At 39.5% G+C, this 14002-nt stretch overlaps 1 protein-coding gene across 1 annotated transcript in view; it reads right to left on the minus strand.

Annotated features, from left to right (window-relative positions):
* The window catches only part of DNAH14 (dynein axonemal heavy chain 14), a 361705-nt gene extending 350335 nt beyond the window's left edge, over nucleotides 1-11370 (minus strand). The window contains exons 1-2 of the mRNA XM_040262849.1: nucleotides 11171-11370; nucleotides 6074-6201 (exon numbers count right to left, since the gene is read on the minus strand). Coding sequence (XP_040118783.1) covers nucleotides 6074-6201; nucleotides 11171-11370 — 328 coding nt within the window. The remainder of the gene's footprint in view (nucleotides 1-6073; nucleotides 6202-11170) is intronic.
* Between the last annotated feature and the right edge of the window lie 2632 nt (nucleotides 11371-14002).

Raw genomic sequence — 14002 nt, forward strand, 5'->3', positions numbered from 1 at the left:
AATGCTCAAACTACTGCACAGTTGCACTCATCTCACACACTAGTAAAGTAATGCTCAAAATTCTCCAAGGCAGGCTTCAATGGTATGTGAACCATGAAATTCCAGATGTTCAAGTTGGTTTTAGAAAAGGCAAAGGAACCAGAGATCAAATTGCCAACATCCGCTGGATTGTTGAAAAAGCAAGAGAGTTCAAAAAAGAACACCTACTTTTGCTTTATTGACTATGTCAAACTCTTTGACTGTGTGGATCATAACAAACTATGGAACATTCTGAATGAGATGGGAATACCAGACCACCTTACCTGCCTCCTGAGATATCTGTATGCAGGTCAAGAAGCAAAAGTTAGAACTGACATGGAACAACAGACTGGTTCCAAATAGGAAAAGAAGTATGTCAAGGCTGTATATTATACTCACCTTGCTTATTTAACTTATATGCAGAGTACCTCATGAGAAACACTGGGCTGGATGAAGCACAAGCTGGAATCAAGATTGCCGGGAGAAATATCAATAACCTCAGATATGCAGATGACACTACCTTGATGGCAGAAAGCAAAGAAGAACTAAAGAGCCTCTTGATGAAAGTGAGAGAGGAGAGTGAAAAAGTTGGCTTAAAACTCAACATTCAGAAAACGAAGATCATGGCATCCAGTCCCATCACTTCATGGCAAATAGATGGGGAAACAATGGAAACAGTGACAGACTTTATTTTCTTGGGCTCCAAAATCACTGCAGATGGTGACTGCAGCCATGATATTTAAAGACGCTTGCTCCTTGGAGAAAAGCTATGACCAACCTAGACAGCATATTGAAAAGCAGAGACATTTTTTTATCAACAAAGTTTCATCTAGTCAAAGCTATGGTTTTTCCAGTAGTCATGTATGGATGTGAGAGCTCAACCCTAAAGAAAGCCAAACACCAAAGAATTGATGCTTTTGAACTATGGTTTGGAGAAGACTCTTGAGAGTCCCTTGGGCTTCAAGGAGATCCAACCAATCTATCCTAAAGGAACTCAGTCCTGAATATACATTGGAAGGACTGATGTTGAAGCTGAAACTCCAATACTTTGGCCACCTGATGGGAAGAACCAACTCACTGGAAAAGACCCTGATGGCTGGGAAAGATTGAAGGCAGAAGGAGAAGGGGACGACAGAGGATGAGATGGCTGGATGGCATCACCAACATGATGGAGATGAGTTTGAGTAGGCTCCAGGAGTTGGTGATGGATAGGGAAGCCTGGTGTGCTGCAGTCCATGGGGTCGCAAAGAGTCAGACACGACTGAGTGACTGAACTGACTGACTGAAGTCACAGAGCTGAAAAATACAATAATTGAACTGAAAAATACACTAAAGGGGTTCAACAACAGTCTAGATAAAGCAGAAGTAAGGGTCAGTGACCTCAAAGAAAAGACAATAGGACCCATCAAAATCAAAGCAGAAAAAAAAATAGGTGTCCTTGAAAGAGAAAAGAGAGAGAAAAGCCCAGAAAAATAATTTGAAGAAATAATGGCTGAAAACTTCCCTAACTCAGGACAGGAAACACATTCAGATTCAGGAAAACCAGAGGTTTCCAAGTAAGATTAACCCAGAGTGCCACATCAAGACACACTATAATTAAAATGTCAAATGTTAAAGACAAGGAAAGAATCTTTAAAGAATCAAGAGAAAACAATTTGTTATGCACAAAAGACTACAAACAGATTTTTCAGCAGAAACTCCGCAGACTAGAAGAGAATGGGATAGAATATTCAAAATGCTGAAAGAAAAAACTTCCAACCAAGAATACTCGACAAAGGTATTCAGAACTGAAGAAAACGAGTTTTCCAAAAAAGGAAGAGCAAGAAAAAAGTTCATCATCACTAAACTGGCCTTAAAGGAAATGTTAAAGGGACTTAGCTGAAAAGAAAGGGTACTAATTAGTATCAAGGAAACAGATATAAGAATAAATCTCACCAGAAAGGTAAATATAAAGTAAATGTAGTGGATTAATCAATTATAAAGGTAATATGAAGGTTAAGCCTTCCCAGGTGGCACTAGTGATAAAGAACCTGTCTACCAATGCAAGAGACATAGGAGACACAGATTTAATCCCTGGATAAGGAAGACACCCTGGAGGAGGGCACGGCAACCTACTCCAGTATTCTTGCCTGGAAAATCCCGTGGCCATAGGAGCCTGGTGGGGTACAGGCAATCGGGTCACGAAGAGTCAGACCCGGAACTACTGAAGTGACTGAGCATGCAGGCACACACACAACAATTAATGATTACTTTTAAAATGTAAATAGACTAAATTTACCAATTAGAAGACACAGAGGGGGTGAATGGATTAAAAAAAGAAAAAGAAAACTCATCTGTTTGCTGCCTACAAGAGATTTACTTCAGAAAAAAGGATATACACAGATTGAAAGTGAAGGATGGAAAGAAGATATTCCATGTAAATGGAAGAGGGCTGCAGTAGTTATACTTGTATTAGACAAAAGAGACTTTAGAACAGAGACCATAATAAAAGACAAAGGCCATTATATAATGATAAAAGGGTCAACCCAACAAGAAGATACAACATTTATAAATGTATATGCATCCCACAGATGAAAACAACAAAGGTATATAAGGCAAATATTAACAGGAAGAGCCTGGCAGGCTACAGTCCATGGGGTCACAAAGACTTGGACATGACTGAGCAACTAACACTTTTACTTCACTTCATATCATCCACACAGAAAATCAATACGGAAACAGTGAATTTAAATAACACATTAGATCAGAAGAACTTAATATACAAAAAGCGTTCTATCCAAAAGGAGAATATACATTGTTCTCCAGAGCACATGGAGAGAGTAACAGAGCAGCACTGTGCCTACTATAATTTGCTTTTAAAATTATAAAATCTTAACATGTATTATATCCAGATAGTGAGTATATGAATAGCTGTTATCTTCTTTACTTCTTCTGTGTGAAACTTTTCAAAAATATTTTTAAAACTTCTAAGTACCTAAGTCTGTTTTCATGGATTTATAGAAGCTGAGGAGAGCAAATTAAATAAATATCATCATTAAAGGATTAGATTGTTTTTATTTATCTGGCAGTCATTAAGCCTAAATTATTACTTTCTTACACTGATATCAAGTTCAAAACACTAAAGAACAATGTAACAATATATCCAATACTAAGAAATTGGAATTTATGCATTAAATTCATAATGCATAGCAACAGTGATTGTATTTGTTGCAGTAAGATCCACTACTAGCTGTCTAAATAATTACAATTTACATTTAAGTTGCGGTTTAAATTTAAACCACAATTTTAGTGATTTAAAGCCACCCACATTTCTGTGGGTCAGGAGTCTGGATATGGCTTAACTCCATCCTCTATTAGTTCGCAATCAAGGTATTAGCTGGGGTTGGATTCTCATTTGGAGGTTCACATGGGAAAGGATCAGCTTCCAGACTGTTGGTATAGAATTCATTTCCTTATAGCTGTAGAAGTCATAGCAGCTTACTTCTTCAAAGCCAGAAGAGGAGAGAGAGGCTCATGAAGTCTGCTAGCAAGAGGGTTACGTAATATAATATAATCACAGGAGGAACAGCCTATTGCCTTTTTCATATTCTACTGATTAGAAGCAGTCACAGGTCCTGCCCACACTCAAGGGGAAAGGATTAGACAAGGGCATGAATACTACCACTTCCATGCAGGTTTTGTCCAGTTTCAGGCATTTATAATTTTGAGGATTTTCTTTTGAAAAAATGAAGCCTATGTAAGTGAGAGACTCTGAAGTCTAAACTTCAATAGTTTTATGATAAATCTTCCTTGGACCATAGTATTTCAGTGAAAAACAGTAGAGTGTACTTTGCCCTATAAAACTTAAAATATTAATACAAATAAAAATTTCAGGTATGGAGAAGCACAAACTGGAAAATGTTAGTGGAAGAAAACTTGTTTAAAACTAAGTTGGACAAAGGCATAACATTATTAAATATGATGATACCATCAAGTATTAATAAAAGAATAAAACAAAACCACACTAAATTCCAGTTGAGCTATTTCAAATCCTGAAAGTTGATGCTGTGAAAGTGCTACACTCCATATGCCAGCAAATTTGGAAAACTCAGCAGTGGCCACAGGACTGGAAAAGGTCAGTTTTCATTCCAATCCCAAAGAAAGGCAATGCCAATGAATGCTCAAACTACCGCACAATTGCACTCATCTCACACGCTAGTAAAGTAATGCTCAAAATTCTCCAAGCCAGGCTTCAGCAGTACGTGAACTGTGAACTTCCAGATGTTCAAGCTGGTTTTAGAAAAGGAAGAGGAATCAGAGATCAAATTGCCAACATCTGGTGGATCATGGAAAAAGCAAGAGAGTTCCAGAAAAACACCTATTTCTGCTTTATTGACTGTGCCAAAGCCTTTTACTGTGTGGATCACAATAAACTGTGGAAAATTCTGAAAGAGATGGGAATACCAGACCACCTGACCTGCCTCTTGAGAAACCTATATGCAGGTCAGGAAGCAACAGTTAGAACTGGACATGGAACAACAGACTGGTTCCAAATAGGAAAAGGAGTACGTCAAGGCTATATATTGTCACCTGCTTATTTAACTTCTATGCAGAGTACATCATGAGAAACGCTGGGCTGGAAGAAGCACAAGCTGGAATCAAGATTGCTGGGAGAAATATCAATAACCTCAGATATGCAGATGACACCACCCTGATGGCAGAAAGTGAAGAGGAACTAAAAAGCCTCTTGATGAAAGTGAAAGAGGAGAGTAAAAAAGTTGGCTTAAAGCTCAACATTCAGAAAACGAAGATCATGGCATCTGGTCCCATCACTTCATGGGAAATAGATGGGGAAACAGCAGAAACAGTGTCAGACTTTATTTTGGGGGGCTCCAAAATCACAGCAGATGGTGATTGCAGCCATGAAATTAAAAGACACTTACTCCTTGGAAGGAAAGTTATGACCAACCTAGATAGCATATTCAAAACCAGAGATATTACTTTGCCAACAAAGGTCCATCTAGTCAAGGCTATGGTTTTTCCAGTGGTCATGTATGGATGTGAGAGTTGGACTGTGAAGAAAGCTGAGAGCCAAAGAATTGATGCTTTTGAACTATGGTATTGGAGAAGACTCTTGAGAGTCCCTTGGACTGCAAGGAGATCCAACCAGTCCATTCTAAAGGAGATCAGTCCTGGGATTTCTTTGGAAGGAATGATGCTGAAGCTGAAACTCCAGTACTTTGGCCACCTCATGCGAAGAGTTGACTCATTGGAAAAGACTGATGCTGGGAGGGATTGGGGGCAGGAGGAGAAGGGGACGACCGAGGATGAGATGGCTGGATGGCATCACCAACTCGATGGACGTGAGTTTGAGTGAACTCCAGGAGTTGGTGATAGACAGGGAGGCCTGCCGTGCTGCAATTCATGGGGTCGCAAAGAGTAGAACACGACTGAGTGACTGAACTGAACTGAACTGATAGTTACACATCAAAACCTTCAGAGACTATTCTTAATTAAAAACATAGTCATTGAACAGTCTGTCAATTTTTTAATCTAGTGATATTTTAGGTTTTCACACTGAATTCTCAAACATTTTAGGAATTCTTTTAAAAGAATTTTAAAATTTATATTCAAAATTTAAAAATTCTTTAAGCAACCAAATACATAAAATTCAGTGAAACTGTTTCTTCTAAAATCTGTGTTAGACTTCTCTGGTGGTCCAGTGGTTAAGAAATCAGCCTGCCAATGCAGGAGACACAGGTTTGATTTCTGGTCTGGAAAAATTCCACCTGCTGCAGAGCAACTAAACCCACGCTCCACAACTACTGAAGCCCGTGAGCCCTAGAGCCCACGCTCCACAACAGAGAAGCCGCTGCAATGAGAAGCCCACACTCCACAGCAAAGAGGAGCCCCTGCTTGCCACAACTAGAGAAAGCCTGCGAGCAGCAAGGAAGACCCAGGGCAGCCAACGATAACTAAAATTTTAAAAACTAAATAAATAAAATAAAATGTGTCCAACACAAGCACACAAGACCACAGAGTACTTTTTAAAACAAGCTGGATCAGTATCTCATACCTGTTCTATCATATGATGCAAGTCTTTTCTTCCTAACTTGCGGACAAGCATGAGTTTGATCCTTTTCCTTTGATTTCTCTTTCTTCTTACCAGGCAATGGTTCTGAAGTAAGTACATCTTGTTGAATTCTAATTGTTTGAAGGTAATCTGAAAATAAAACCATTATTAATTGAATAATCTGCATGAGCTATAAATAATACCACATAATTCCACATACCAATAGATATAGCTGATCATTACATCATAGTATTTGAGAGCACATAGTGGGTCAAATTGCGACTTTACCACTACCAGCTCTGTGATTTACCTTCTAATTATCAGTCTGCTTTACTTTACTAACCTTTAAATTGAAGATTGTTACTGTGAAAACCTCAGAGGTTTGTTACAAGGGTCAAATTATTATATTTAATATGCTCAAAGTACATAGAAGTGGTTACTAAGGTAAATGTTAATGATCTTGTTATTACAACAAACCTTTTATTTTTTTTTAATTTTTTTAATTTTTTATTTTTTTTACAACAAACCTTTTAAATGAAGGTTTAAATCCTCCTGTGAAATAAATACATACAAAATCCTTTTATTAACTGTAATTTAATAACTGAGCCTTAAAAATGTATAGATACAAATGCTGAAAAGTAACATAGGGCCTGATGGCTCAGATGGTAAAAGAATCTACCTGCAATACAGGAGACCTGGGTTCAATCCCTGGGAAGGGAAGATCCCCTGGAGAAGGGAATGGCAACCTACTCTAGTTTTGTTATTTTCTAACACTGAATTAACATGCAACCACCTCAAGTAGTGGCTGTTTATACACCATTACCTCATATACCCATTAGAAAGTGGCTTGTTTTCCTCCTTGCTCCTCATTCACCGCTGCCAAATCATTACAACTTGCCCTTTAAAAAAAAAAAGAATCCTACTCCTCTGAAGCTCATGCCTTTTTGTTGTATCATGTTCTTCCAGTTTTCATTGACATTCACCAATTGTCTGGTCACCCAATTAATCTGGAACCCTGGCTCCAGGGAGGTCTGACTTACTCCTTATTAAATGTCATCATTCTAGAAGATTTTTCTAGAGAAGAACTCTAGAAAAACTCAAGATTCTAGAGGCTTGCTCAGTCATGTCCAGCTCTTTGTGACACCATGGAGTGTAGCTCACCAGGCTCCTCTGTCCATGGGACTTTTCAGGCAAGAATACTGCAGTGGATTGCCATTTCCTCCTCCAGGGGATCTTCCCCGACCAAGGAATCAAACTCACGTCTCTCACACCTTCTGCACTAGAGACGGATTCTTTACCACTGCACCACATGGGAAGCCCCCTAGAAACTTTACTGTTCGTGAATTAAGGCCTGTCTGATATCATGCTCCTATCTCCCAATTTCTAGACAACCTCTCATATCTTAGTTGAAGTTTGTCCACTTCAACTTACCACTATCAAGATTATGTCCTAAAGCTTGCTATCACTGGTCTTCATTCTTCCAGCTTGCTTATTACTCGCAACATCACCATTCTTTGACCTCCTCAGTACTTCCAGTTCACTGTTCCATTACTTTTTTACAATCCATCAACCTTTTTTTTTTTTTTTCACTTTTCTCTTTATCCAGCTGAGGTTGTCTTTCAACAAAACTCTTGTCAATATCCTAAACTTTCCCTTTCTTTTGGTCTCTCCTATATGGCAAAACACCAGAGCTGGATGAACCCAACTCTATGTGCCCTCTGTGCGTACATCTACACAGTTATTTTTCTGGTTAACTTACTCTTCTGGCTTTTCAACAGCTATTTCAGACTTTCTCCATGCTCCCTGAATCTCAAACCACTAAATTCCAATCTCCCAATTTCAACCAGTCTCATGACAACACTTCCAAGGAACATAAAGGCATCAGATGGGAATTCCTTCAAATAGTCATTGCCGAATAAGCCAAGCAACACACATCTATACTAATGCTTTCCTCCTGCCCTCCTTACTAATAGAGGAGATGTCTGTTTCTCCTCCTCCCAAAACCAATCATTTCCACGTTTTGTTAGACATATCCCCTCATGCCTACACTATTAATCATTCTTTTTTTTCTTTTTCATATCCAAGCAGCTTCTCAACCTGTTAATTGCCTTTCTTCACAGTCAAAGTTCTGGAAAGAGTTGCGTATAGTCTCTATTCTGTTTCTTCATCTACTACGCACTTCTTAATCCATTCCAGTCTGGCTTTGGAACTCCACTAAAACAATATTCAAGTGAACATATTCTTCAGGTCAATAAAGTCAATGGACATTGTTTGCCCTTATTTTACTAGACTTACCAGTGTTATTTGATACTTTCGACCACGTCTTCCTCTTTTTATAGAGGTGTAATTGACAACAACATTAGTTTCAGGTGTATAACATAGTGTCTCAGTATTTGTATATATTGCAAAATTATTACCATAGTAATTCTAGTTACCATCCATCACCACACATAGTTACAATTTTTTTCTTTACATGAGAAGTTTTAAAATTTACTCTTATTAACAATGGTTACTATTGTTAATAATAGTAATGTTGTAAATGACAGATCTTCCATTTATGACGGCAAAATGTCCTGGTAAACCCACAGTAAGTTGAAAGTATTGTTAAGTTGAAAATGCACTTAACACACCTAAGCTATCAAACATCATAGCTTATCTTAGCCTACCTTGGAGTGCCCAGAACATTTACATTAGCCAATAGTTGGGCAAAATCATCTAACATAAAGCTTATTTTAAAATAAATGTGAATAATTTATGTACTTTATTGAATACTGTATTGAGAGTGAAAAACAGAATGGCTGTATGGGTACAGTATAGTTATAAATGTGTTGTTGCTTACCCTCATGGCTGTGTGGTTGACTGGGAGCTGTGTCTTGCCGCTGCTGCCCAGCATTATAAAAGAATATTGTACTATATTTTGATATCCCAGGAAAAGATCAAAATCCAAAGGCTGGATATGCACCAATTTTCCATTATAAAATCAAAAAATTCTAAGTTGAATCATCCTTAAGTTGGGGGCTGTCTGTACATCCCTATGCATTATTTATTTTATGACTGAAAGTCTGTTCCTTTTGAACACTTTCACCCATTTTGCCCATCCCCCATCCTCTGCCTCTGCTGCTGCTGCTGCTGCTGCTGCTGCTGCTGCTGCTGCTAAGTCTCTTCAGTCGTGTCCAACTCTGTGCAACCCCATAGACAGCAGCCCACCAGGCGCCCCCGTCCCTGGGATTCTCCAGAAAAGAACACTGGAGTGGGTTGCCATTTCCTTCTCCAATGCATGAAAGTGAAGTCGCTCAGTCGTGTCCAACTCTTGCCAATCCCTCTGCCTCTGGTAACCACCAATCTGTTCTATCCATGAGTTTGGGGGTTTTTTCCCCCATATATAAGTGAGCCCACACAGTTTTGTCTTTCTGTCTGACTTATCTCACTTAACACAATGCTGGAAAGTCCATCTATGTTGCCCTAAATGGCAAGATTTCCTTTTTTATGGCTGACTAATATCCCAGTATTTGTATCACATTTTCTTGATCAATTCATCCATCAACCGACTGGTTTGATCTCCGTGCTGTTCAAGGGGCTTTTGGGAATCTTCTCCAGCAGCACAGTTCAAAGACATCAATTCTTTGGCATTCTGCCTTCTTTACAGTCCAACTCTCACAACTGTACATGACCACTGGGAGGACCATAGTCTTGACTATACAGACCTTTGTTGGCAGAGTAATGTCTCTGCTTTTCAACACACTGTATAGGTTTTCGTAGCTTTCCTGACAAGAAGCAATTGTCTTCTGATTTCATGGCTGCAGTCACCATCCACAGTGATTTTAGAGCCCAAGAAGAGGGCCACTACTTCCACATTTTCCCCTTCTATTTGCCATGAAGTAATGGGGCTGGTTGCCGTGATCTTAGGTTTTTTTAATATTTTGTTTATGCCAACTGTTTCCCTCTCTTCCTTCACCCGCATTAAGAGGTTCTTGAGGTTCCTCTTCACTTTAGCCATTAGAGTGGTATCATCCGCATATCTGAGGCTGTTGATGTTTCTCTCACCTATTCCAGGTTGTAACTCATCCAGCCCGGCATTTCTCATGATGTGCTCAGCTTATAGGTTAAACAATCAGGGTGACAGCAGACAGCCCTGTCATACTCCTTTTTCAAACTTGGACCAATCAGTTGTTCCGTACAGGGTTCTAACTGTTGCTTCTAACTGTTGATTAGAGTTTACATTTTGCCAATTCAGGTGCAGAGGGAAGAAATGGGAAAATGGAGTTGAAGTTACTGGTCACAGAGTGATCCAGGAAGAAGTGAAGAATGGAGACCAAAGCTGGATAGAAAAGAAAGCTGTGGTTTTAAAAAAAAAAAAATGTAAATTTTGGAAATGGTAGAATTTGGGATTGGAAGAAGGAAGGTAAACAAACAAACAAAACAAATGGAGGTATGTGGAGGGAATAATCAAGACGCTGGTTGACAAGAGGAACAAAGAGGGGTCACAACAAAGCTAGAAGGCACTAGGGATTTAAGGGAATGTTGACCCCCTCCTTTTAGGGTTATCTCACACACATACTGGAGAAGGCGATGGCACCCCACTCCAGTACTCTTGCCTGGAAAATCCCATGGACGGAGGAGCCTGGTGGGCTGCAGTCCATGGGGTCACTAGGAGTCGGGCACGACTGAGTGACTTCACTTCCACTTTTCACCTTCCTGCATTGGAGAAGGAAATGGCAACCCACTCCAGTGTTCTTGCCTGGAGAATCCCGGGGACGGGGGAGCCTGGTGGGCTGCCGTCTATGGGGTCGCACGGAGTTGGACACGACTGAAGCGACTTAGCAGCAGCAGCAGCAGCAACACATACAAAATAAGATGATATGCATGCCAGAGCAATGTAAATTGCTATAGAAATGCCAGATATTCTTGGTGGTAGCAGTGATTTATTATTATGCTTAGTGTTCTCTTTAAAAGGTAAGCTTTGTACTTCTTTTAATTTCTATGACTAATGGAATTAGTAAAGTACCAAACCTTGTACCATTTCAATATATTTTACTTGTTTACTTGATTTCATACTATGAAAACCTCTTTCTATCTCCACAAAAGCAAATAAAAGTCAACATGCCTGGAGGGTGATCTTGATAAATTTCTTCTGCTTTCTCTGACTTCAAGGGTGCAGAGATTGTTCCCAACGTTTTATGTTTCAGTGTCTCCTTTCCTGCTGGTCGATTCCCTGATGGTAGAACATCTTGAAAATAGTTTTCTTCTTCATGTTTTAAAACTCTAACGTGACAAAGAAAATAAGATACTATAGTTAACATCCTCTATAAGTAAATTTTAAATCTTTCTTCTCTACTTTACAGTGCAATAAAATATCTATCTTGTCAAACAATTTTTGATAGTCACTTTGGAAAGCAGATCTGAAACATGGAGAGTCTGGTTAAATGCTAAATAGGTCTAACTGATATTACTGAAAATTTAAAGCTGAAAGGGACTTAAGAATCGTCATCTAATTTTATTTTAAATGATAAAGAAATGTTACCCATTTCCGGTGCCTCTGAAAAATATTTAAATATTTAAAAATAAATATTTCTGTGAAATTTTATACTTCATTATTAAAGATAAGTACAATGATGGATGACAATAATCAAAAAGCAACAAGAAAAAAGGAATGTTACCCAATTAAGTTGGTGGCAGGGTGAGGTCAGAATACAGTTTTCTGAAATCCGGTCCTTACATAATTACCCTCCTTTCAGTTCAGTTCAGTCACTCAGTCGTGTCCGACTCTTTGCGACCCCATGAATTGCAGCACACCAGGCCTCCCTGTCCATCACCAACTCCCGGAGTTCACTCAGACTCACGTCCATCGAGTCCGTGATGCCATCCAGCCATCTCATCCTCTGTCGTCCCCTTCTCCTCCTGCCCCCAATCCCTCCCAGCATCAGAGTCTTTTCCAATGAGTCAACTCTTCACATGAGGTGGCCAAAGTACTGGAGTTTCAGCTTTAGCATCATTCCTTCCAAAGAAATCCCAGGGTTGATCTCCTTCAGAATGGACTGGTTGAATGTTCTTGCAGCCCAGGGGACTCTCAAGAGTCTTCTCCAACACCACAGTTCAAAAGCATCAATTCTTTGGCGCTCAGCCTTCTTCACAGTCCAACTCTCACATCCATACATGACCACTGGAAAAACCATAGCCTTGACTAGACGGACCTTAGTCGGCAAAGTAATATCTCTGCTTTTGAATATGCTATCTAGTTTGGTCATAACTTTTCTTCCAAGGAGTGTCTTTTAACTTCATGGCTGCAGTCACCATCTGCAGTGATTTTGGAGCCCCCAAAATAAAGTCTGACACTGTTTCCACTGTTTCCCCATCTATTTCCCATGAAGTGATGGGACCGGACGCCATGATCTTAGTTTTCTGAATGTTGAGCTTTAAGCCAACTTTTTCACTCTCCTCTTTCACCCTCATCAAGAGGCTTTTTAGTTGCTCTTCACTTTCTGCCATCAGGGTGGTGTCATCGGCATATCTGAGGTTATTGATATTTCTCCTAGCAATCTTGATTGCAGCTTGTGTTTCTTCCAGCCCAGCGTTTCTCATGATGTACTCTGCATATAAGTTAAATAAGCAGGGTGACAATTAACAGCTTTGACGTACTCCTTTTCCTATTTGGAACCAGTCTGTTGTTCCATGTCCAGTTATAACTGTTGCTTCCTGGCCTGCATAGAGATTTCTCAAGAGGCAGGTCAGGTGGTCTGGTATTCCCATCTCTCTCAGAATTTTCCACAGTTTATTGTGATCCACACAGTCAAAGGCTTTGGCATAGTCAATAAAGCAGAAATAGATGTTTTTCTTAGCAATACCGAGGAGTTATTTTTACATTTTGGGTGGTAATCTTTGGTCATCTTATATGTATTAAAAGTATCTTCCACTTTGGACTTATCTTTGAACTCTTGACAAACACAAGTTCTTAACTTTAAAATAATCTAATTTATCTGTATATGATTTGCCTTAATTAAGAAATCTTTCCTTACTCCACAGTGATAACAAAATTCTCATAAATTTTCTTAACAGCCTTTCACAAGTCTTATAACTGATTTGTGGGATGAGGACAAATACGATTTCTGTACCCTCCAGATAAGGATATGTGATCACACCCAGGTCTCCTGCATTGCAGGCAGATGCTTTACCGTCTGAGCCACCGGGGACGCCCGTGGGATCATTACAGCTCCATTACTGAACACCCCATCCTCTCCCTCACTGATCTGTACCAGCAAGTCTGTCATCAATCAAAATGTGTGTGTAATTATTCACTCCTGGTTCTTTATTTTTATTTGTTTATCCTCATTTCTATATCACACTACTTTATTTACTATAGTTTTGATAACTTTAAATTGTCTTTTCCCCAAATTTTCCCAAATTGTCATTTTCCAAAGAAAGTGCTCACATATTCTTGGCCCTTTGATTTTCTATATATATTCTGTTGCACTCTCAATTTTGTAATTTTACTCATAAAGGTCAAATATATTTTTTATTAGAGTATAACTGTTTTACAATGTTGTGTTCGTTTCTGCTGTGTAACAAAGTAAATGAGCTACATCCTGCTAACACAAGAGACTTAAGAAATGCGGGTGAGATCGGTGGGAAGATTCCCCTGGAGGAGGGCATGGCAACCCACTCCAGTATTCATGCCTAGAGAATACCATGGACAGAGGAGCCTTGTAGGCTACAGTCCTTGGGGTCACACAGAGTCAGACACGACTGAAGCGACTTAGCACACACTCACACACACCTCCCTCTTGAGTCTCCTTCCCACCCCGCAATCCTACCCCTCTAGGTCATCACAGAGCCCTAAGCTGAGCTCTCTGTGCTATACAGCAGCTTCCCACCAGCTATCTGTTTTATACATGGTAGTGTATACATGTCAATACTACTCTCCCAATGTGTCCCTCC

Source organism: Oryx dammah, unplaced genomic scaffold (genome assembly GCF_014754425.2).
Source record: "Oryx dammah isolate SB20612 unplaced genomic scaffold, SCBI_Odam_1.1 HiC_scaffold_21, whole genome shotgun sequence".
Lineage (NCBI taxonomy): Eukaryota > Metazoa > Chordata > Mammalia > Artiodactyla > Bovidae > Oryx > Oryx dammah.